Source organism: Rhineura floridana, chromosome 11 (genome assembly GCF_030035675.1).
Source record: "Rhineura floridana isolate rRhiFlo1 chromosome 11, rRhiFlo1.hap2, whole genome shotgun sequence".
Taxonomy (NCBI): Eukaryota; Metazoa; Chordata; class Lepidosauria; order Squamata; family Rhineuridae; genus Rhineura; species Rhineura floridana.
In genome coordinates, this window is record NC_084490.1 from 43,817,827 (window position 1) to 43,843,938 (window position 26,112).

General features: G+C 41.6%; 1 protein-coding gene across 2 annotated transcripts in view; it reads left to right on the top strand.

The window, feature by feature from the left end:
• Positions 1–6,645: 6,645 nt before the first annotated feature.
• Positions 6,646–26,112, top strand: part of TTLL6 (tubulin tyrosine ligase like 6) — a 32,526-nt gene continuing 13,059 nt past the window's right edge. The window contains exons 1-10 of one of the 2 annotated variants that reach the window (XM_061590346.1): positions 6,646–6,686; positions 7,884–8,002; positions 8,120–8,250; positions 10,373–10,529; positions 12,809–12,952; positions 14,272–14,357; positions 16,206–16,431; positions 18,124–18,305; positions 20,143–20,331; positions 24,341–24,497. In XM_061590346.1, coding sequence (XP_061446330.1) covers positions 7,901–8,002; positions 8,120–8,250; positions 10,373–10,529; positions 12,809–12,952; positions 14,272–14,357; positions 16,206–16,431; positions 18,124–18,305; positions 20,143–20,331; positions 24,341–24,497 — 1,374 coding nt within the window. In that variant the 5' untranslated portion in view covers positions 6,646–6,686; positions 7,884–7,900. The remainder of the gene's footprint in view (positions 6,687–7,883; positions 8,003–8,119; positions 8,251–10,372; positions 10,530–12,808; positions 12,953–14,271; positions 14,358–16,205; positions 16,432–18,123; positions 18,306–20,142; positions 20,332–24,340; positions 24,498–26,112) is intronic. The other variant, XM_061590345.1, reaches the window with a different exon arrangement.

Here is a 26,112-nt window from a genome sequence, read left to right on the forward strand (position 1 = left end):
ACCTAATAGTGTTAATAATGTTAATGCACATTATTAATCCTAAAACAGCAATCGACAGAGCAATATACATAGTGTAATGTTAGCATTACTGCTAAATGAAAACCAGTGAGTTTTATACTTGATCTTATCTAAAAGGCCAAAAAGTGACTAAAAACTGGTGTTTTAAAAAAAGACTCACAGTTTCAGTGGAACACCTGGGGATGGGTAGTTCTTCCAGCTTTCATTTCAGCGAGGAGTGATATTAGAAAGGCTAACTTGCAACTCATTTCCCACAGCTAAACTGGTTTTATTTTGAGGGTCACCTTCTTCTGCTTTCTAGCATTTATTGTTGTTGCCTTTCCTACAGGCATTTAAGAACCATTCCACCTCCATGTACAGAACAGAAAGAGCAACAGTTCCACTGAAATCTACCCTGTCACACATACAGTTCAGCACAGCATTCTTCCTTCCTAGCTCTCCAGAACACAAGCTAAAAAGCAAAGTGCTGTTATGCAGCTGGCTTTGAAGGCATGCAACCTGATGTCCTGAAATGGGAAGAGGGAGTATGTGAAGCAGGGAGGATGGAAATGGAAGCAGAGCCAGTTGAGGCATTAGGAACTTGGAAACTGGAGACCCGTAAATGCATCCTCCTCTCTGCCCAGAAAGGAACTTTTCCTCAACCCAACCCTGCTGCAGATTGCAGGGAGTGGGGTCATGAGGAAGATGTGGCATCTCCATTTCCTCTCTCACCTTCTGAAGACACCAGACTCCTGCCATCACTTCCTTGGCTCCCAGTGGCTACTATGATGGCAATACCTGGGCAACAGAACTACCCCACTGCAGGTGACACTTCTGCATTCTAGTCCCGAGCATACTTCCATTCTAGGAGAAGTCTAGAAAGTCACAGAATTATGAACAGAGTGCCCCAGCTCCATACAGATCTCCCTCATGCAGGCATAACGACAGGAAGGTGTGGCATATGGCTGGCCAGAAATATGTATTTCAATAAGATACACACAGCTCGTGCATTTCTGTTGCCAGATTGCAGCACTCATGAAAACTGATCGAATTAGTATTTCATCAGAAGAATATGTCCAAGTCCAGACACCACATGTAGTGCTCCGTTGCTCTGTCCAGCTTTACGTGGAGTCCAACATGGCAGCAACAACTTTGCCATGACCCACCTGGTGGGGCCTCACAACCCACCTGTAGGTTTTGACTCACTGGTTGTATGATTTAGAGGATAGGTTTTCTGTTTTGTACACTTCAAAATCTCATTCAGGATGGAATACTATTGCACTACTAATTTATCACACAAATATTAAGAGAACAATGTTCCCAAGAAGTGTCAGTTTTTAACATGTCTGACTTGCACAGTTATAGTTGATTGGAAGATCTTGTGCAACAAACCTGCTTTCCCCAAAGATTGGACTTTTGTGATAAGGAAATTGATAAGAAAATGCATGAGAAAGTATGAGATAACACTTGCTTTTGTGCAATGCCATCTAACCTCCCACAAACCAATTGGAATGAATATTCATTATGTAGCCAACATAGTCTAAATCTCTCGGTAAACAAACTCTCTGCATTTCCTTTTATCTGAACTTCTGATTATCCACATATTTTAGGTAACTGAGATATGAGAGAGTGGAGATTTTAAAAATCTGTTGAGTGTTGATTGCTTTCTGACCTAAAGTAGAATTCCATTTTTTTCTGCAGGAGGATCATCAAAGGTATAGCTGTGAGTAGCTACATGTCAGTGACACACTCCTGTTTTTCTGGATATCCAATTTTCCAGCCATTTTGAGTGACTTACTACAAAGTTCTTGTAGATGAACAAGTTAGTTATTGGATTCTAACTTTTTTATCATACAGATTCTGGCTTTGTAGCAGAAAAACATATTTGAGGGGGTATGAAGGATAGTAACCCTACCCATGAAATGCACAGATCCCAGACAAACATTTCCTGTACCTTAACTTCCCTTTGAACTGCTTGCTTTCAGGAGAACTTTACTTGTTAGATTCAAGTTTAAACCTGTAGATTTGCTAGACCCAAGGTTCTTTAATTCAGCTTATCAAATGTCATTACTGAAGTGGCATTCAAGTGAGGTGCATGCTCTTTTGGGCTATAACATTGCACTCTAGAATCTAAGGAGGACTGGACCTGTAGAGATGAGCAGGGGTAAGCTATTAAAGAAGCACTGGCAATAATGAGGATACTTATAGCTTTAATGTCTACACTGGAGTGAATTCACTTTATGGTGAATATGACAGTAAAAGGACTGAGAGTCATAGTACTTTTCCTTGTCCATTCACATGCATATCATTTTTAATTAAAAGAGAGGTGTTGGATGGCTGCATTTGCCTTCTGATGGAAAGAAAAGGAGGCCATCTTATCAAAATATGGAGAAATTCATGGAGGTTCAGCCAATTAAGATGTCTATAGGAAAGATCTATTATTATGCCTTCTTAGATGCATAACAAAAAACTGCTTAGACCTGCAAACAAATAGCTAGGAATGTTCACTACATGTGGATCTGATTTACCTCTTTGCTTTTTTTTAATTAACAGGATGAGGGTATCACATGCAGCACGAAGGTATGGCTCATTTCACAGAGAGAGGCAAGAGCTGGAAGAGTTGGGTGAGAAGGATGTCCCTGAGTTAGACTCGTTTCCAAGTGGACTGGAAAGAGAGGAAAGTGTGCTGGATGCTGCAGACCAGGAAACAGTGGTGTGTGAAGAGGAGAGCAGAAAAAGTTTGTGCTCCAGTGCTGCTGTGAAGAAAAGGAGGAAGAAAAGGAGGTTAGAAATAAACATTAAAAGGACTTGTCAAGTCTGGATAAGGGCACAGAAATGTAATTCTAAAACTCCGACAAATAAATGAGGAGCTGCAAGGAGGCAAACCATTGTGGTACTAATGAGAAATGCAATAACTATAGTCAGCATAGATTTTTTGCATTCCGCAATGTTAAATTGAAAATACCATGCCATTCTGATGCTTCCCATAAGCTCATTTCAAAACAAAACCTTACAAAACTTACAGTCCTAAACTCAAAAACACTTGATTAACAACCCTCTAAATTTTCATGGCGATATACAAAACAGAGAGAATCGAGAGTTCAATGTGTAAAAAGAGAGAGAAAAACACCAGATCCCTTTTGGACTTTTTTCTGTCTGAGTTCTTATAATCTGTTGAAATTAATTAAAAATCAGCCACGATCACAGAGTACCTGTAATCCTATTGCTAACCTTGCTCCATACTCTGACCTTCATCTTCTGTAGTTTAAAAGTTAAAAAAAATGCCTGGGTGATTTTTAATTGATTTAAGAAAATTAGCTTTGAATTCAGTGATAATGTCAGGCATGCTCAGTAAGAACCAACTGTCAGTGTTCTAAAAGTCAAACTCACAGCTGCTAGGCTTAGCTAATCAGGGAGCCACACCCATGCCAGACCTTTATTTCACTTTAGACAGTCATGGCTTCCCTCAAAGAATTCTTGGAAGTATAGTTTGTGAAGGGTGCTGAGAGACTCCTATTCTCCTGACAGAGTTCTAGTGGCCAGAGGTCAGCTGCTCTGACTGAAGCTCTGTGAGGGGAACAGGGTGTCTCAGCCCCCTTCACTAACTACACTTCCCAGTATTCTTTGGGAGAAGCCATGACTATCTAAAGGGAAATAAAGGTCTGGTGTGGATGTGGCCAGGGACAGCTTTGGTTTAAATTTGGGTGGGAGGCTACATGTGCCTGCTGTAGAATAAAAAGGTGGGGGGGGGAGCTGAAAAAGAATGATACTGTTCACAGTGTTTTCCTTTTAGAAAGGAAAGGGGTTTCCCCTCTGCCCAGTGCCCACCCATCCAATCTCCTCCCCTCCCTGCCTCTTTCTCCTTCCTCCCTCCCTGCCCCTCCCTCAGGTCAGTTTCACATATCCTAAGCATGATTCCACAGGAGTAAATCCCACTGAACTCAAAAAGCATTCAAATGATCAAACCTGCCCTCCACTCCTCCTCCCCCTCTCCCCTCTCCCTTCCCCTCTCCCCTCCCCCTCTCCCCTCTCCCTTCCCCTCTCCCCTCTCCCATTCCCTTCCAATCCCCTCCTCCTCCTTCCCCTCCCATATGCTCAGAGGCACATGTTAACCAAATTCTTCCAAGCTACACAGGAAGTGGATTGGACTGTGAAAGACCAACCTGAATTGTGTTTGCATTTTGACCAATTTGTAGGGCAGTACAATATCTGAGAGAGGAGGTCAGGTCTCTTGCTCCCCTGGTGCATTCACTATAGCTGCTCAGTTTCCCTGCTTTTTAAAGTTTGATAGAAATATCTGTTGGCTATACGTACATTCTTAAACCGCAAGGTTTTTTGCCTATTAGTGAATATTATTGTAGTGGGGGAGAGCCAAATTAATAGTATTGTGTTAATAGGAAATTATTGAACGAAAGAGCATATATTCATAATTCCTCCCACCCAATCATGCCTATCTATTCCAAAGGCTCAGGATGCACCCTGATATATCCTTAATTTAGTTTTTTTATCCACGTATTTATGTTCTGAGGGAGATTAGGTTGAAAGACAGTGACTTGACAGGACCTTCCTGTGAGTTTTATTGGTGAGCAATGATTTGAACTTAGGTATATCATAATCCTGAGAGCCAGTGTGGTGTAGTGTTTAGAGTGTTGGACTATGACCTGGGAGATCAGGGTTCGAATCCCCACACAGCCATGAACTCACTGGGTGACCTTGGGCCAGTCATTGCCTCTCAGCCTCAGAGGAAGGCAATGGTAAACCACCTCTGAATACCTCTTACCATGAAAACCCTATTTAGGGTCGCTATAAGTCAGGATCGACTGGAAGGCAGTTCATTTCCATTTCATATCATAATCCAAATTCAGCTGGCTTTCATCACTGTTTTGTTTGTTTTGGGCTTGGCTGTCGGCACTCTAGCTGCATGTCTGACAGGCCTTAGGGTAAGGCAGCTTCTCTGCCAAATGAACCATACTGTTTGTGGTTAATCTGATACCTCACCCAGGGCCCTGGGAGTCCTGTGCTCACTTATTCTGAGACTGATGTGATTGGCAAGCAAGCACCTTTCAAGAAGCTCTTAATCACTGCATCCTTTTCAGTAGCAGCGGGAGAGTAATTATGGTGCTATACCCTGCTGCAGGAAGGCAAGGCAAGGCAAGCGGTCAAGGGCTGCACCTCATTTGAAAGCTGGAAACTTGTACACTTTACTGAAATTCCATCAACATCTGTCACAGTCTGAAAATATTTAGCTGGTTTGTGATTTTATATCTGAAACAGCCCTGTATTTTAGCACTTTCCTGGTAGCCGTGAGATGCAAAGAACTGCATGCAGGTGAGAAAGCGGGTTGGTGGGGGAGAGATAGAGCACTCCATCACTCCTCTGTGCCGCAGAAGGGAAGCCTCCTTTTCTGTGCCTGCTACTATAGAAATGTAGTGTGCTATCACAGGAAAGATAGAGCTCTCCATCCCTGCTCAGCAGACTAATAAAAAAATGCAGCTTATTTACAAGGCTGTTCAAAAACCCATCAAGATAATATTGTTATGGATATATGGACAAGCTTCAGAAGGGAAAAGGTTACAGGTTTATGCTGCCCTTCCTTGGGTACTATACAGGAGAAGATGACAGCTTCTCTGCATGGTAGCAATTGTCCTGTTCTGGCAGCATCCTTCTTGTTGGCATAACATTTGGTGACTTACTCCCAGAATCTAATTTTCTGTATTCCACCCCCCCCCTCCTTCTGAGGAATGCTTAAAAATTATGCACAGGCAGTTTCTGCTAAAGACTCAAAACGTTAGTAGCATCTAGTGAGCCTTCCTGATGTCAAGATCTGAATCTGTCAGAATTTCCTGCCCCCTCCAACCCACTCCTTCCCTCCCTAATCCAGTGCCACACAGCTGCTGCCTCCATCATATGCACATCAAATGTGTACAATCTCCCAATGCTCTTGATTTTTGCAGTGGCGTGGGCTGTTTACTGAGGCTCTAATACACATGAAGATTTTAATAGGCATATCTTAGCAGTTTGCTCCCCTGATTGGATTCATACATTATGTTCAATCCCATGTTTCCCTCATAGCACTAAGGGCTTGTCTATACTCTATATGTTAATAACATAATTGGCAATCATGCTGTGTATTTTAAAAAATGAAATACTAGGGGTGCATGTGTGGATTGTTCTCAAGATTGGAACAAAGGTTTAAGCCTCCTTAGCCACAATCTCTGTGAAATTAAGTCATATTAGGAAAAAAGCTCCTGTTGGCATTACTGCATAGACAGAGTGGGGTGGGAGCAAATTTCATGGAAATTGCAGCTGGGGAGGAAAGGTCTCTGCACTGTGAGCTTGATATCAACTGGAGGGGCCTGCATCTGGTTTTTAAGTTTGAAAACACACATTGTGAATGCTAACCATATGAGTTGTTTATGTACTACTGAGCCCAATTTTTACATATAAAGCCCTGAAGGTCTTTGAATCCAATTATCTAAGGGAGCATCTCTCCTGACATTGTCTGACAGGCCAATATGAAAAAGGCCTTTCAGCAAGTTCATAGGCAAAGAAGTCAGTCCCAAAAGATTCTCAGGTACTTTGCAATAAGACTACGAATTGGTTTTGCCTGTCTGCCTCTGTCTTTCTCCTTCTTGTTATGTTTTCCAGATGACCAGTGATAAATCTGACCAACTGCAAATACGAGAGTGGTGAGTTCCCTTCTCTGTCCCCAGTTGTGAAAGAAGAGGTTGGCTTTATTTCTCAGTCATTGTAAACAGTGAGAAAAAATCCATTTGCATTAGGGAGCAACTTTCATATGTCTCTTGACTTGAATTAGAATATTGTGAAATCCAGATTTTGTTTCAAAAACAAAAATAAGATTCTGCAGTTTCATGACTGCAGTTTAAAATTTACTTTGGAAAGAAAAATACAAGTTAAAAATACAGGCACATACCTTACATTATTGAATTATTATTCCTAAATCTATATATTGGTATTTTTGCTCAGACTGCCTCATGTTTGTCAGAAGAGCTTTTCTTTGACATATGAAGTGTTATATAATTTACCTAAATAAATAAAAGTTAAAGTAGGAATTTGAAGAAAATAATGTTCAGGGGCAATAAAATGTGTCTCCCAGCTGTATCTTGGTATGTTCCAGGCTCAAGCAAACTATCATATGTTACATTCCTTCCATGCAATTAAAATATTGTTACAGAGCTGGGAGGTTGGTATGGATGATGTCTGTGGGTACCCTACAAGCTTGTAATCCTGTGTCTGTAGAGATGGAGTTTGCCGTAAAGGAATCTGCTGTACTGGTCAAGCCAATTTCTTTCTTAATTTAATGGGTCTGTCAAGTACCCTATTTAACTTGTCTAAAGACTTGGTCAAGAGGAGTTGTGTTGCCATAGAAACAACTGGTTGATTGTGCTCTTCCAAGAAAGGCAGCCCACCCTCCCTTCCCCACAATCCTGGAGCCAAGAGGTAGCCTGTGAGTTTTAGTGTTAGTCTGATCTGGGAGCTGGAAAGAGAGAGAGGCTTGCTCTCTGTGCTGAATCCCATGCTATGGCTTTGGGGATTCCCCTAGAAATCTAATGTGGAAACAAGATCTGTTGGAGTGTTAATGTTGTGAGCCCTTCCATCTCATGCTCAGGGTGTATATGTGTGTAAATAAAACCATGTATCCTAAAGACACCACAGTCTCTGCTGATATTCATTTCAAGGAAACCAAACCATGGGTAAGCGCTGGAACTCCTGAAAGTCTCTCATCACTTGGAGATGGGGTGCAGGCACTTTAGCTTAAGATGTGCCTTTGATGCGACCCTCTGAGTTGAACAAGTCCCCCCATTTCCCCTCCCACGTGTTTTTATGAAATGCTGATGAAACCCTTCTCTCCTTCTATGACGTAGTGCGTCGGGCTACTAGGATGTGTGGCCTCCGTGAAGCAACTGAAGTTGACGAGTGGACTCTGTACTGGACAGATTATTCTGTCTCACTGGAACGAGTGATGGAAATGAAAAGTTATCAGGTATTTGTGGTCACCCTAAGGTGGAGCTAAACCATCTACCTTAATTTTTTTCATTCATGAAAAAGATTTGAAAGCCTAGACAACAATTAAGGTTTTGTCTTTGACCTCCTTTTATAGAAAATAAACCATTTTCCTGGGATGTCTGAAATCTGTAGGAAGGACCTTCTGGCCAGGAACATGGGCAGGATGCTAAAGCTTTTTCCTAAGGATTTTAACTTCTTTCCCAGGACGTGGTGTCTTCCTGCTGAGTGAGTCTTCCTCAATCATTTTTCCTTTTGGCTAGCTTTCCCTCATCATTACAGAGATTGAGAAAACCAGGTGGACACAGGGTGGGGAAGCAAGATTGGGAGCAAAATTGTCTTTTATATGGTAAAAAACCATTTTACCAGTTCTCTGTCTTTCAAAGATACTATTATCTCTCTGTCTGTTCATTATGTTTTTCATCATAAGTGATTATCTCATATGGAAAAGCTCTTCTGGCCATTGACATGAATGGGCTGTGCCATCTTTCCTTAGCCCACTATTTCCCTGCCCCCTCCCCCAGTCAACTGGTGGGAAAAATGGCACAGCTTCTCTGATGGAATGAACTGAATGAAGGCATCTGAGGAGCCTCCCTCAAAGCTGTATACAGACACTCTTGTAGAGCTGTAACCTTTCCTTATATAGATACTCCAAACCCCTGTTCATTTTTATTGTTGTTTTCTGCATCTTTTTCATCTATACAGTATTCATTTCGAGTTGCAGCCAACCTTTATCTTTGTGGACTTAGGGCTGGGAATCAATAAGATTACAAGGCTGTAATGACAGAATGGTGTGGGAGAGAGCAAGTGCCCTTCCAAAATTGGGATATGGAAAGATGAAACTTAACCCCTTATCCTAACTGCTGCCTCACATTACCGACATTTTTAAAAATTGCTTTTAATACCTAGACTCAGGATTCAGAGACAGACTAATTGCTAGCTTCAGTTCTAGTAAATGGAGCATCCTTTAATGGAGCCTTGCAAATAAGGGCTCATCTACATGGTGGTTTAGTGTGTGTTTGGTGCTACTTGCATCTCCTTTTAATTTGCATGGCTCACATGGCAAACAGAAGCTATCACATAGTTTTCCCTCCTGTAAATCTGTACTAACTCAATCCTCTGATAATACAAAAAGGGAAGGGAAAAAATCTTCACTCTGTATCTCTAGTGCTTGCAGATGCTTTTCTCCAACGCTTTTAGGTGGGTGTGTCAATCGCCCACTCCCTCCTCTTCCCTTGGTTCATTTTATTTCCTGTAGGCTGAAAAGCAACTTCCAGCTGCTGTCCCCCATTCTGCTAACCTTTTTTATGTTGCTGGATATGGTGCCAATTTTTTCTTTTCCCCCTAAATATGCGCAAAAAGCATAATACTGCTCAAACAAAGATTTGTATTTCTGCTGTATTGCACCAGTGAAAATACAAATAATTGCACTTCTGGGTTGTTGTTTTTTAAAATGAAACTTACTGGTAGAACAAACTGAGCATGCTTGGTTGCCAAGTAACCAGAGGGAGTGGAAATGTTACATTAGAGGGTGCGGTCATTAGGAGATTGCGTGATTGATCCTTCCCCTCAGTGTGAATAGAAAACACTGTGTTTGCAGCTGGTATTGAGCCCTTACTGTGGACAGTGCAAATAGAAAATGGAGGGAAAAACAGCGTCTTTAGTATGAAATAATTCTCCCATGTGGATAAGCCCTAAGTCAAAACAAGTACCTATATCACTGCATTGTATTTACTACCTTGCTGTCCCTTCTCCCCCTCACCAATAACTGTATTGCAAAAGAAAAAGAGACCTAATTTTTCTCAAAGTTTTCTTGTCTGAAGGAAAGATTTCCTTGCTACAGTTGACCAAGTGAATGGCTATTTACAAGCCTTCCCTAAGTGGGTCAAGATACTTCGTTTGATCAGTTGAAAGGATGCTCTTTTATTCATCCTGCAAGGGTATCTCTAAACCAATAATATATGTGAAAAGTTTGAGCTCTCTCATAGCTCCCACTTTAAATGTTGTATTTGGAATAAATAAATGAGAGCCAGGGTGTGAGATGTTGCATGGCCCTCTTGACTCCATCCTGTTTTCCCTTTAGCTGTCTGGTCATGACTGGACTGTGGGTGGTGTGGAAGGTAAGGATGAGTGGCCTGAGGAGAAGGGGTAGCAGATTAAGGTCTGTGTGAAAGGCAGCAAAAGTTTCCTCTAATTATCTCTTTTTAAAAAACCACTAAGTGTGGGAAGGAATATGATGGTATCTGGACTATTTTCCATTACTATGACTACTTTAGCTTGGACTGTTATTATGTGACTGTTTGGTTATATACAAAATGAGAAGATATTTTTCCTTCCTCATTGCTCTCAGCTATGGAGAATTGCAGGCCTTTGGCAGATCAAAAAAACATAAAACCTTCATCTGTAAGCCAGATTCTGGTTGTCAAGGTAGAGGCATATTCATCACAAGAACTGTGAAAGATATCAAACCTGGAGAGGATATGATCTGCCAGCTCTATATCTCAAAGGTAACCCTGTATATTAGTCTTGAAATTGGCTGCCTGTGTTACCTGTGAGTCCCTTTAGCTCAGGGACAATTCCCACCATTCCTAACCATTGAGCATGCTGGCTGGGACAGATGGGAGTTAGAATCCAGCAACAAATGGAGGGACACAGGTTCTCCATCTCTGCTCTAGCCATTGGTTGCTGCAATGCCGCAGGTGTTTACAAATAGTGTACTTCTGAGGGGAAGGTCAATCTGTAACAAAAAAAAGTTGATAGTGAGCTGGCTGTGAAAGAGCTCCGTGCTATCAATGTGAAAAGCACTCAGGATCAGACAGTGGGGATGAGATTTGGGGATGGGAGGGCTAAAAGCGGCTGAAGGAAGGGGAACACATCGGCAACAAGTTGAGAAGCAGGAATCTTGGGGAATGTGAGATAAGGCAAGGAGGCTGAGAAGGAATATCACACAGGACAGTCTGTCTTAGGGATAGGGAGGGCTGGTGATAGAATAGGGTGCAGAGAAGCAAAGAAGAGGGGAGTTGGGAAGCTGAGGTGGGTGGACTGAATGATAGACAGTTTGCTGACATAATCAGCTATGACTTTCACTACAGAGCTATAGTTCAAGGTTCATCAGAAAACTGTTTTAAAAGTGCAGGCTATATTATGATACAGCTAGGTGGATTCATAACTAGTTGGAAAACTGTACTCAAACCATACTCATCACTTGACAGAGGGAAGATATGACAAGAATGCCGTAGAGCTCTGTGTCGGGCCCATCATTGTTCATCTTTTTAGCAAAGATTTAGCAAAGAATTGGAGGAAACTGTTAATCACATTTGCAGATGATACATTTACAGATGGGAGAAATAGAAGACGGGAATAAAATTCAAAACGAACTTGATAGAATTGAAAACTGGACTGAAACTAACACAATGAAACCCAACAGAGACAAAGTCACCTTTATGCATTTAGGCAAAAAATAAAATAAAATGTACAGGTAGAGGATGGAAGATACCTAGCTTGGTAGTAGAACCTGTGATAATAATTTTGGGATTTCAGTCAATCAGAAACTGAACTTGAATCAACAGTGTGATATGGCTGCAAAAAAAAAGGGCTATTGCAGTTTTACTTGGCGTTAATAGAACTCTAGTTTCTAAGTCACAAGAAGTAATAGTTCCATTTTATTCTGCACAAGTCAGCCCTCACCAAATATTATGCCTAGTCTTGGGTGCTTCACTTTTTGATCTCATCTGCACTATACATTTAAAGCACTATTATACCACTCTAAACAACCATGACTTCCCCCAAGGAATCCTTTGTTAAGGGTGCTGAGAGATATTAGGACACCCCTGTTCTGCTCACAGAGCTACAGTTTTCAGAGTTCCTTGGGAAGGGATTGATTGTTTTGTAAAGGAACCAATTACTTTCATGGAGGTCTCTCTTGACAGAGGTCTCCAAGCAGAGGCTGGACAGACATCACCTTGGGTTATCTAGTTCTAGATTTCCTGAATCAAGCAAGGGGTTGGACAAAATGACCTACACAATCCCTCCCACCCTATGATTATTAGCAAAGACATTTCCTAATGGTTCCAGGAAAAGCTCAAATGAGTTTTACTGAGCCTACAAAGCTAGAGTTGACGCAGGCATTGAAAATGCCCCTCTATTTGTACCTGTCTGGTACCTGTCTGTGAGCATGGTGCAGGGATAGGGTTGAGTAGAAAACATTCTGAATCACTCAATGCACACAGTAAGGATCTGCAGGAAAGAGAGAACTCAAGCCATTTAGGCCTCCATGGGTTAAATGTTATGTGTGAACGCACCCATACACTACGCTGAACATCAAAGGCCCTAGCTTGGAGGATGGCAAAAAGGGAGAGGGCCTTCTCAGTGGTGGCCCCCAAATTATGGAATGATCTTATTGACGAGGTGCACCTGGTGCCAACACTGTTATCTTTTTGGCACCAGGTCAAAATTTTCCTCTTCTCCCAGGCATTTTAGCATGTGTTTTTAAATTGCTTTTTAAAAATGTGTTTTTTAAATCTGTATATTTGTTTTTAATGTTTTTAATTGTTGTAAAGTGCCCAGAGAGCTTCGGCTATGGGGTGGTATATAAGTGCAATAAATAAATAATAATAATAACAATTAGTACCCAGAAGGCTAAAGGAAGCCAGTGAAAAACCCTGATACTGGTACAATAACAGCTTTTATGTGGTTTTCTAGGCTATGTTGCACTCTCCAGATTTATTAAATTAATTCTGCCCTTTTGGTGTTTAATTTAAGAATGTATCTTTCCCCCTCCCCCAAGCCTTTTATTATTGATGGGTTCAAATTTGATCTCCGGATTTATGTGCTGGTGACATCATGTGATCCACTACGGATATTTATTTATAAAGAGGGCCTTGCACGTTTTGCAACATCTGCCTACTCAGACCCCTCACACAGCAACTTGGTGAGTATGGTTGACATAAACTAGCATGTTTGAAATATTGATGGGTTTCAGTTTAAACAAGACCGTTCATCTAGTGGCTTCTCAGTATTTCCCAAGAACTAATATTCAGGCCTCTTGGCGTCAAAGGGAATGCAGCAATGTTATTAATAACCACCATATATAACTACCTCTGAGAGGTGTTCATTCACATGCGAGCATCTCACACTGCTGGTTTGATTAACTCAAAAAGTGTGAGAAGTGGTACCTGCAGTTGCAAATAGGAGGTAATGTGTCCAGAAATGATGGTACTGCCTGCAATGACCTCACAGTTTCGTTGTTTGTCATATGAAATAAGCACAAGTATGAGGATGAGTCACAGGCCACGGGGCACAGAGGGATGAGTTTTGTGAAGCTCAAAACTCCTATACCAATATAAGTTGGGTTTTACCTGTTTTGTACCTTCTATCCTTTCGGGGCCTACACAGCAACCTCTGTCTACTGAGCCAACCTTAAAATTAGTTTAGTTATTTTTTTGTTAGGGACATTTTTTAAAATGGTAACTAAACAGCTTTGGGAGAGGGAAAGAGCAATATGAAATAGAGAAGCAACAGAAGGAAGATGTTGCTTAAGCCTTTTTGTGTCCACTACTTTTCTACTCCAAATCACCCCCTGCAGCTGTTTTTGCCCCTGCAAAGTTCCACATATGTGCTTGTGTTCTGTTACAAATTTTTGGGTAAAACATATAGTTAGGTCCTAAAAACCATAAAGAAGTCTGAGGCCACAACCAATTCTTGGACAGAGCCCAGTTGTCAGTGGTTTGATTCACATAGTATGCTGTCTTTCTTTATTGTTGGAACACGATACCGGTTGGATAGCTAGCCACCTTACTGTGTAGCAGGAGGGTTAATATTTTTGTCATTTGCTTTAGTTTTGCTTTGAACTCTGTGCTTTACGAAAAGCCTCTGTGTACATAGATTTATATCTCTTTCAGTTCTATGATTGTATGAATGTGACATCACTTTCCTTACATAATTTATTCCAACTGAAGAAATTAGAGTGCAGAAATATTGAGACTCCTCACTTTACCTCAGAGGTAGAAGGAGATCCCTGTTTATGTGCTCAAAATTCCAGTCAGAATAAACTATTTAAGGAAAGTGATGTCAGCTTCATGGAGTCATAGATCTGAAAGGCATGTAAAGGCTGTCCAACCTACACAGGCTTTTCACCAGGTATAGGTGCTTCTTCTCCCATCCTCTGGCCCCGCATCCTGAAGAAACAGCATAAGGGAGACAGAAATCTCTCTAGCCTCATAACCTGCTTGTTTGTTTAATTATTTACAGGACGACGTCTGTATGCACCTGACTAATTATTCAATTAACAAGCACAGTGCTAATTTTGTACGAGACACAGACTCTGGTAGCAAGAGGTACAGAATGTTTTCTAAAATAATCACAGCTGGGGGGACGCTGGGGGGCCTGCTCTCATGAATCTTTATGGCCATTTCATACGTGTTTAGGAAACATTTCTCTAAATTCAGCTGGCACGTGGCACATTCTCCGTCATTAGGTGAAATAAATCATTTAAAAAGCTCAGATGAGTAACAGCAGGGGGCCTGGAGCAGGCGAGAGGAGCCTGAATTTATCCCCCCCTAAAGGAAATACAAATGAATTTGTTGCAAATGGAATTGCTGGATTGCCGCCCTCTGTTTTATTGTTTTCAGTGGGTGTAATTAGCCACCTCTCTAAATCTTGTGCAGAATGGTCAGTTCAGTCTAATTATTGTTGCTTCAGTATTTTCCCCTCTAGCTCTTCTTGCTTTTCTGTTGATCACTAGCACTGTATTAGTCTGCTGGCTGATGCTCTTCTGCAGTGTTCTGCCCACTGCGGCAAAGGCTTGGTTTGCTTTTGGTATATTTCCTTAGCATTGTTGCACTTTCCTCATAAGTGACTCAAATATCAGCAGTGCAGCCTGAATCCTGCAGTGCTATGCTTTGATGCCGTCCAAACGGGGTCTGCAGTGTGGCAGATCAATAAACAAGTGGATGGAGTTACTAGAGCTGATTTCCTATAATTCCACAGCCAAGAAATCACTGTCATTACTTTGATTTTCTTTCAGTCTTGTCTGCTCACTCTCTGTCCTCCTTGTGTTCAAATGCTATTATTTATTTATTTATTTGATTTATTTGATTTATATCCCGCCCTTCCTCCCAGTAGGAGCCCAGTGCTAGTTGTCCCTGATTGAAAGATAACCTGATCGAAATATAACTTTAAAGCTCAACTTTTCAAGCTTTTAGGAAACTTGTATCTAAGAAAAGAATGCACTTACATTAATTAATTATCAGTTTCATTTAGCCTCCAACAGACCCTCTTGTAGTGCCCTAGCAGCCTCAGGTAGTCATAAGGGTTTCATGGTGCTTTAAGGTGTGGTCTTAGAAATGGGAGTTCACTCCCACCCAAAGGCTCTTGCCACCCCTCTGTGCCATGGTTGGTGAGGGATGGGAAGTGCTTCTATGGCACAGATGATCTTATATTGTCTCCCGTTTCCCCTCTGGATTAGCCATGCTCTTGAGTCTCCTGTAGCTCTATCCAACCCATCTCCTTTATAATTCAGGCTTTGGTCCTGGCTTTTATCCATCTGTCTGTTGGCTAGTCTGTCTAACAATGGGTTGTATCCAGCACTAGTTCTGCTCAGAGTAAACCCCTTGAAATTAATGAATCAAAGTTAGTCGTGGCCATTAACTTCAGTGGGTCTACTCTGAGTACGACTAGCATTGACCCAGAGCTTGGAAAAGTTACTTTTTTTGAACTACAACTCCCATCAGCCCAATCCAGTGGCCATGCTGGCTGGGGCTGATGGGAGTTGTAGTTTAAAAAAGTAACTTTTCCAAGCTCTGCGACTGGCTACAATCCAGTGCGACTTCTTTTCCTTAGGTAATCCAGCAACAATGTATATAAGTTCTCCTCAATACCCTTCAAAACCCCCCTGTTCCCTCATGGTAATCACCCACTATTTAATTCTTTAATTAAAGGCTGGCAGAAGGGTTTTCTCACTCTTTCATTACCGGTGCTTCTAGGTGTTTAAAGGACTTTGCATTTGTTTTAGAACTATAGAACTATGAACTGATAGCTGACTGGACTAATTTATGGGAAGATGCGCATGTGGCTTACGGTTTGTGGCTGCACCAGTCAGACTTCTCTATGTTTAAAGCAGTGCATGAAAAAATAATGCAAGTTCTTCAGGTATGTTGTGTTTTGCTCCCTCCTCTTTTTTTAAGGAAGCTGTCCACCTTTAATGAACACATGGAGCAAAATGGCTTTGAAACTGAACAGATATGGAAGGACATTGAAGATGTTGTTATTAAAACATTGATATCGGCTCATCCTATCATCAAGCATAACTATCTCACTTGCTTCCCCAACCACACCATGTGGAGTGCTTGCTTTGAAATCCTGGGATTTGATATTTTACTGGATCGAAAACTCAAACCGTGGCTGCTTGAGGTATGTTCCTATAAAGCAAAAGGTCCCTAGCTTAGACTCAGAAACTTCCCAGCTCTTTCCCTTTCATTTCCTTCTTTTGGGGTTGAAGAAGCTGCTGTTCCCAGAGTCTATTGATAAAACCCACTTAGATCTCCCTCCTCCCCTTCTGTTAGTTTGTTGCTTGTGTGCCCCGTGGCAACTCTTCCAATCAATTGGATGCATATCCTTGAGCTTTGGAGTTCCCAAGTGGGAGCCAGTCAATTGGTTTCATAAACAAACCTTCTGGGAGGATTAAAAACATGAATGTTGACAAATTGGGTCATAGCAATAGGTTATTTAGGTCATCCTTCTGTCTTCTGACAGCAGCCAGTTAGACTCCACAGAGAAGTTCACAAGCAAGCCAAGCAGGCTGTGCTTTTGGCTTTTGTAACTAGTAGCCATTAATCAATTTAGCATCCATAATTAATTCAAGCTTTTTAGGCTAGATGTCCTCATGACATCCTGTGACAGTGAGTTTCATAGGTGGGTTACATGTTGCACTCAGTAGTTTTTCCCTTTCTTGACCTTAAACCTGTTGTCTGTTTGTTGTAGTAGAAGCCCCTGATTTACTTTGTTGTGTCCTTATTCACTTAGATTTCTAATCTGCTCCATGTTGAGGAATCATGGTATTGTAAATTTTAGAAAGCAGTAGAATAAAGTCAAGGAAATAAGATATCAATTAAAATATACAGCATTAAACTGAATTTATTGATATTAATGACCTTAATATAATTAATAGCAAATAACCACATTAAAAATACAAATTCAATTTTAACCATAAAAGCACCTCTACAATTATGTGCTACAGTTATATCTGTATGATTATATAAGTTCCAACATTTAAACAAAAATAAATGACAGACACTTTCTGTTCCTCTATCCATGATTAACATTTTCTTCTTCCTGAGAGGAATCTTCTGATTTGTTGTGATTAAACAACTTGGTATAATTGTTTAGTACAGTGGATCTTTCCATGTAGTTTTTTTCTTTAGATGACCAAAAGTTTATTTTAGTTACCTTTTGAAATCATGCATCTCATTTCAGTAAATAAAATCCACAATTAGCATTTAAGGTTTCTAATTTGTTTTAAGTTTTTATGGCATTCTGAGCCGTCTTCTATTCAGAAATTATAGTTTTTTGTCTGTATATATCTAATTTTCTAATAGTCTACCCCTGATAAATGTTTTATCCAAATACAGTTCTAGGCCCCAGTCTTCTATACTGAATTTAAAGTACCTCACTCCTGCCTATTTCTGCCCTTCAAAATCTGAATGTCTGCTTAATCCCAACCATAAAACGCAAAAACCAAATAGGAAGGTCTTGCGGCCTGATAAACTAGGAGGAAAAGAGAGGTAAAAACATAAGTAAGTAAACTCAAAAGTTTGAAAAGATGCTCACACTTGAATTTTGATAAATTTCTAGGACAATGGAGTGCCACAGTGGAGGAGCAGTCACTGAGTGTGTTTCTCCTGTTGTATGTGATTGATAACTGGAATGTATCCTTAAGGCTATAGCAGGCCAGTGTGCAGCCTTCAACACTGGACATTATAAATGTTGGTTTCAGCTTTCTTCCCCAGTAAATGTGTCTTTGATCACTCAACACTCTTCTCCCAGGAATTTTTGCTTTATATTTGAAAATGCAGCAAATGCAAATATATTTGATTCCTATAAAAGGTGAATCATTCTCCAAGCTTCAGTACTGATTCATGGCTGGACAAAGAAGTGAAAGACCAACTCTTGTATGACACTCTGGTTCTGATCAACTTGGGTGCGTGTGATAAACGGAAAGTCTTGGAAGAAGAAAAACGGCGAGGAAAGCAGCGGCGTCTTAAGCAATGCCGTAATCGGGAATCCAGGTGTGATCTTTTCATTCCTCCTGCTGCTTCTTGGAATTCTGTACATAAGAAATTATAAACCACCTGCAAAACACATTTAAATGTAATAGATTTGTATCTTTTGGCTTTTATATGGAGCATACAAAAATCAATAAGTATATTTTAATGCAACTTTCAGTCATTTAGTAGTCCTATCATTTGGGTTACACAGATGTATTAAAACAGAATTTTACAGAATGAAGTTAGCAAACTGTTAATGAAACACATTCATTGGTAACTTAGGCCAGAATTATTATTTTTACATGACTGCGGCTGAAAAAGGAGCTGTGTGTCTAGTTCCACCCACTTCTTAAAGTCTGGTACAATTTATCCATATCCTGATGTCACAGCATTGTGCATTTTCCTCGAGCTCTGCTTGTTGGCTGTTGTTTTCAGCTGCATCTGCATCTATATTTTAGCGTTTAGCTCCTGCCTTAGCTCCTGTTATTCAATAATCTTGCTAATATAAGAACGCATCTTAATTAAAACAGTCAAGTATGTTTTTCAAGGGAACACATAAAAATGAATTAATATATCTATTGGGGAAAGTGTATAGCTCACAGGCTTGGGGTCTATTACTGTGCTTCATTTTGTTTTGTCCTTTTCTACCTTGGTGCTAATGTGTATAAGGACATATTATTTCATGCGTATGTTTCCTCCTCCCAGAAAGACCAGATTTGAGTTTTGTATATATATTTTTTTCTCTTAAAATAAAGGTAAATTTGTGCAGTTGTGTCACATTATTCTTGCCATCCCAATAAATTTAATGGAATGTACTGAAAAAAGCATAGGCAGAAGGTATGAGATGAGGCTGTAAACCAGTGAGGTTTCACTTCTATTCTGATAAAAAAAATATTGTGCATTAGAGCTGAAAGTGTTTAGTGCTGGAAGATCAAGCAACAATTCAGAGTGTTTTAGATGAGTGTGACTATTTGTGCAGCAGAGTTTACTTTGTTTAGTCATCTGGGGCATAACTTCAGGGCTAGAACATCATCCTTTTTTCATTCAGCGAAGATGGGGAGTAAAGCAAGAAGAAACTCACTATTTCTGTAAGCTTTGCAGTGTGTGCTTAGCACAGAACTAGTTGGTGCGGAAAAATGTACACCATGAATCCTGTATTAATCATACCTCAATGTAAATTTTAAAAAATATAACTTTTTTTTTAAGTGTGCCTCTTTTATCCACTGTTCAAGCCGGATTTCCTCAGCACTCTGGAGTGTATAAAGAAAGAGTAAGTTTATAAAGTTAGATGACATACACAGAAAGTGTGAGACCAACTATGGCTCCTTTTGCACTTCTCCAAATGTCATTTGTGTGCTTATGTCCCCACTCATATGTGAGTAGGGCTCTGGGGAGTGAACAAAAAGAGAGTTAGATGGCAAGATCCTGCCAGGGATTTGGGTAGCGTCCTGTTTCTCTTCTACCCTTCTTCTCTTTTCCTGTCAAGGAAATAAGAAAGAGTAAGGAGAGTGAACTGCTATGTTGCAGAAGGATTGCCAGAGGGGGTCTTTCCTTCCTCCTGGTCTTGTCTTCTTCAGGGAGGGGGGACAGAAGGAAGCAGGCCAAAACTGTAAACACTCCGGTTTGCTTCAGAGCTTCCTGTACCTTAGTTACTTAGCAAGCAAGAAAAAAGAGGATAATGCTATTGTAAATGGTATACCTCTCTGAAAAACTGTATAAAGAAGTTTTGTCCCAGTGTGTTTATTTAAACAGATACGATTTAAGGCCTAACATGGCAGCATGAAAACAAAATGGAAAGATCTACTGTGGACATTTTCTCTGGGGATTGTTAACGATTTTACTTGGGTGATTTTATCAGGGCTCAGGAATACAAGAACTGCCAAGCCGCTTGGCTCCAGCAAGCGGAGAAATATGAGGAAAAAAATACCGGAGGCTATCGCCGAATATACCCCACTTCTGACTCAGACAAATATGATAAGTTTTTCCAACACAATAATTCACTCTTCCAGGAAACAGCAGCTTCCAGAGCACGTGAAGAATATGCCAGGTAACAGAGGGATTCTCAGCCCATTTCCTTAAATAAAATGGGATGGTGGGCTTGGTGGGTTGTGGTTTGTTTTTTCTTAGGTAACAGTTAATTCTCTCCCTTTCAAGTTCAAGGCAGCCTTTACTCAGTTCAGTTTCCTTTTTAGATCAGGGCACTGGAGATCTTTGCTCCTGTCTCTCTTCTTTTTAATGAAATGTATAGGTTGGATAACTATTTGAGTATAGCAGCAGTTCTTGTCTCACAGCATGACCTGCCAAATTGTCATCAAGCTTCAAACTCAACAGTCCTAGTCTTTTCCCCCGTATCCCTAAGTTTTTTTCGTAACAAAGACTTGTGCTTTTGTTTTATATTATGTCACTTCCAGACACATTTAGATGATCTTGTTGCAAATTCCCCAACAGCCATCTATACTCTCATTAATCAAATTTCTTTATCCCCTCACATACAAGGCTCTGTCATATACCAGAGAAGAGCCATTGTACAATTCCAATAATGCCCACCATTTATCTAATATTTTATCCAATACCATTAAAATGTGTACAAAGATAGTCTTCCCCATCCAGGTTGGGGAAGGCTCCACTAGGAAGAAGGAAGGCAAAGCCTCAAACAGGCTTGGCTGTATCATATCTAAGGCTCCATCTGAGGAGCCCTTTGTATTTTTGCTGCCACGCCTGCTGATACTGATATTATGGTGGATCAGGCATCCACAAATTCACTTGCCAGAGTAAGCACTCCTGGTCCTCTGGTGAAGGCCCCTGCTCATTAAAACCAAAGAAAACATCTTCCACCTTCCCCATCTCTGCAGAGAGAAGGAAGAGGGTCTTTTGTTCTGAATTTTGGAGCAGGCAGAAGCCGTGCAAGCCACCTGTGCTAATGGTCACATCTTGTGGTAATGAATTCCAGGAGTGAATTGTGTGCTGTGTGAAAAAGTGTTTTTTTCAGTCTTTTATTTACTGCCAGTGAGCTTCACTGAGTGATCCTGAAACCATCTCCTCAAAGCCTGGCAACTTCTCTGACTGAGCTGGCGGAGGCCATCTCAGCTGTGGTATCGGAGGAGCCCAGAACGATAGTCCTGGGTGATTTCAATGTCCACGCTGAGGCTGCCTCTAGTGTTCCGGCTTGGGACTTCATGGACTCCATGACGACCATGGGGCTGTCTCAAGTTGTCACTGGCCCAACGCATAGGGCAGGGCACGCCCTTGCCTTAGTTTTTGCTCCAGATGGAGGAAGTGGTGGTCTGGAGATGGGGGAGGTGGATGTCACCCCATTGTCATGGTCAGACCACTTCTTGGTGAAGTTTAGACTTACGGCTCCGATCCTTCCCTGCAGGTGTGGTGGACAGATTAAGATGGTCCGCCCCTGGAGCCTAATGGAATCCACTGGATTCCTGAATGCCCTGGGGGAGTTCCCAGTAGATAGAGCAGGTGACCCTGTTGAAGCCCTTGTCACGCTGTGGAACAGTGAGGCACATTGGGCTCTTGACACGGTTGACCCCGAGTGCCCTCTGCTGCATTGTGGAGCCTGGTTTGCACCTTGGTACACCAGTGACTTAAGGGCAATGAAACAGGTTGGATGATGGCTAGAACGCAGGTGGCGAAAGACATGCTGTGAGGCTGATCGGGCACGAATAAAACATCATAACTGTGCCTACTGTGTGGCAGTGAGGGTAGCGAAGAACATCCACTTCTCTGCCTCCATTGCATCCTCAAGTAGCCATCCAGTGGAGCTTTTCCATATTGTCAGGGGTCTGTTGACATCAACTCCAGAAAATTGAGTTTTAGACCCTTCTGAGGCCCACTGTGAATTGTTTGCAAGGCACTTTGAGGGTAAAGTTGCTCACCTCTGTAGCAGTCTTGGTGCGCCATCCACATCTACTGTAGTCCCCAATGAGGTGTCCAGTGCAACGTCTGCTGCAACTTCTTGGGATCGGTTTCAGTTGATGCAGCTTGATGTCATAGACAAGGTGCTTGTAATGATGTGGATAGCAATGTGTCCTCTTGACGCTTGCCCTTCTTGGCTTATTAAAGCTTGCTGAGGGGGGGGTCGACCGAGTGGATCCAGGGTGTAGTCAATGCATTGTTGCAGGAGGGAGTGGTTCCAGTCGCTCTGAAAGAGGCAGTGATCCAACCACTCCTGAAAAAACCCACCCTGGACCCATTGGTCTGCAACAATTACTGACTGGTTGCAAATACCCCCTTCTTAGAGAAGGCGATTGAGAGGGTTGTGGTGCAGCAATTGCAAGTACTCTTGGATGAATCAGATTATTTTGACCCATTCCTGTCTGGGTTCAGGCCTAGTTATGGGACTGAATCAGCCTCACTCACCCTGATGGATGACATTTATCAAGGGAAGGACAGGGAGAGTGTGACCCTGTTACTCGATCTCTCAGCTGCTTTTGATACCATTGACCATGGTATCCTTCTGGGCTGGCTTGGTGAGATGGGTATTGGAGGCACTGTTTTACACTGGTTCCAATCCTATCTCCAAGGTCGTTTTCAGAAAATAGCATTGGGTGATTGTCTTTCGGCCCCTGGCAGATGTGCTGTGGGGTGCCACAGGGTACCATCTTTTCCGCTGCTTAACATCTATATGAAGCCCTTGGGAGTGGTCATGAGGACATTTGCCATCAGGACATTTGTCATCAGGAGATTACGGCTGAGGTGTCAGTAGTACGCTGATGATACCCAGTTCTACTTCTCTGTAACATTAGAATCAGGAGAGGCCGTGCAAGCCCTGGACTGGTGCCTGGACTCAGTGGTGAGCTGGATGAGGGCCAGTAAACTGAGTCTGAATCCTAGCAAAATGGAGGCACTGTGGGTTGGTGGTTCCTGAGTTCAGATAATTGGTCAGTTGCCTGCTTTGGATGGGGTTGTACTCCCTCTGAAAGAGCAGGTCCATAGTCTGGTGGTGCTCCTGGATCCATCTTTGTCGCTAGAGGCCCAGGTAACCTCTGTGGCTAGGAGTTACTTTTACCAGCTTCGGCTGATAAGAGAGCTGTGGCCATTTCTGGACCGGGATAGCCTGACCACTGTTGTCCATGGACTGGTAACCTCTAGGCTCGATTACTGTAATGTGCTCTATGTGGGGTTGCCCTTGAGGTTGGTCCGGAAGCTGCAGCTGGTGCAAAATGTGGCAACAAGACTGCTCACTGGGGCAGGATATTGCCAACATGTCACTCTGCTGCTGAAAGAATTGCACTGACTGCCCATTTGCTACCGGGCCAAGTTCAAGGTTCTAGTCTTGGTGTACAAAGCCCTATACAGCTTGGGAGCAGGATACCTGAAAGACCGTCTTACCCCTTATATACCCAGTCAATCACTGCGCTGTGCAGGTGAGGGCCTCCTGCAGATACCATCTTATCAGGAGGTTCGTTCCGCACAACATAGGAAATGGACCTTTAGTGTGGCGGCACCTACCCTGTGGAACTCCCTACTCTTAAATATAGTAGACAGGTGCCATCTCTGTTATCTTTTTGATGCCTATTGAAGACCTTCCTCTTTCAACAAACCTTTTAAGTTGAGACCTTACCCCAGTCTGCCTCTGTGCTGGAATTGCTTTTTAATATGTTTTTAAACCTTTTTTTAAAAAAAGATATGTTTTTAACCCTTTTTAAAAAAGATGTCTTGAAAGCTTTTGAAAGATGTTTTTAAAGATGTTTTGTTTTAATGTATTTTAAAGTCTGTTTTTATGATGTTTTAAAGTGTTTTTAGTGCTTTTGTTTGCCGCCCTGGGCTTCTACTGGGAGGAAGGGCGGGATATAAATCAAATAATAAATAAATAAATAAATAAATAAATAAATAAAGCAAGCCTCTCTGGAAGCCATAGACTATGGCATATATCCTTGAGACACTCATGACAAATACTTAATTTTTTAAATGTCTAAAGCTGCCGGGAATTAACGAGTTCACAAATTTCAGTCTAGCCATCTTGACAGTAAATGGCATTTGGTATGCAGCTGTCTCCCCATCTGAATCTGTTATTGAACTCTTCTGTACACTTTCATCAATAGGCAGCAGCTCCAAGAGCTGCGTCTCAAACAAGAACAAAAAGCAGCCCTGCTGAGAGAAAAGAAGGCTGAGCTACAGGGAGAGTCTAGTGGAGAAAAGATAAAGATTTCCAGGCAAAAGGTGGTGAACAGAGCAAGTGTGGTGCCGGTCTCTGCCCAGGTAGGACTAACAGAGAAACATAGCTAATTAATTATACCCCCCACTGCTATCTCTGGAAGAGAAGGAAAGGAATTTGAAAAGCCTCCTTTTTGGTCTATGACTGTAATAAAGTTGTTGTTGTTGTTGTAGCCTCCTTAATCTGCTTCTATAAACTAATTGCAATGACACACAAAAAACCCTCAAATGCCATTCTCAGACTCTTGGAATAGGCACCATCCTGCAGACAATTCATTTTACTTCAGTTCCATTGAATTTCATCAGCCTTAATTAAGATTAGCCCCCATACAGTTCAAATAGTCCAGAAGACACCTAACTTGCCCACCATGGTAGTAGCTTTTTCACTGCCATTTCTCCTTCAACATCAGCTGCTAAAAAGTCTTGCCAATGCTCTGGCTACCTCCTGTCTATAGTAATTTCTTCCTTGCAGGCCTCTTCTTCCATTCCATCTTTTCTCTCTGGTCAGTTGGAGATGGTCTGCTAAATGGACCTTTCTACCACTCTCCTTATCTCTTTTTTTGTAGCTCTCCTTGTATTTTTATGCTAGCTCTTCTCATTAAGCCAAACCATGGCTTAATGATAATGGCAAACATACAAGCTGCTAGAAAGGAGATCATGGCCACTTTGCTCTTCTCCGGTCCTGCTGCTGTGTTGAGCTAAGCCATGGTTTGGCTTAGCATGTCATGTGAACCTGGGTGTGATCTAGCTGTCCCAGGTATACAAACCATAAGCTGCAAACCATAGGACAAATCTCAATTACAGCTCATGATTTGTCTGGAAAGAGAGAGCTAAACCACAAGCCAGGCCACAGGGTGGTGTGGGTAGGAAAGGAAGGAAGGCAAGAGTAACAAAATCACAGAGAGAGGAAAGGAACTGGATGAGTGTACGTATCAAGGGAGGAATGTGAGCAAATCAGCTACTTGTATTAGGTCATATCCTGGCCATTGTACAGACTTAAACTAATTGAACAGCCATCCTTCCTTCCTAGGGATCTCTAGGGATTGTAGCTCTGCAAGTAAGACTAGGATTCTCCAACAGATAAATTTCAGCATTTCACCAAATTACAGTTTCCAGTATTCTTTGGACAAAGCTATTACAGTTAAAGCATAAAGTTTGGTATGAGGACTGATGGCTTAGGCAAAAAACTTGACAGTAGAGGTAGATTTTGAGAAGGTATTTTGGCCATCTAATGTAGTCTGTAAACTCTTGCTGGTTTTAGACCATTGTAGCTTGTAGAATACCTTGTGCACTTATTGATGCTTTTTATACATGCCTTTTACAAATGTTACATAAAAGTATTACTATCAATTTACAGTAGGGTAGGCAAGGCTTCTATGAATCTTAATGCTGCCTGGATGCCTTATTCACTTGGCCTCTCCACTTTGCATGCATTCCAGTTCCAGGCTGTATGGTCTGAGTGGGACTAGACCAAAAGTTAAGATTGCTCGTGGGGAAATGCTGTGGTTTTATGCCCAAATCCTGAGGATATGGGTATTTATCTGTGGGTATTTATCCCCTACAAGTTGTTTGTTTGGGGATGGATAGCCTGAGATTAGACAAGGGATATGGAAGTGAGGAGGGTTAAGCAAATTGCAGTTAGAGGCTAATTTTAGGGAGA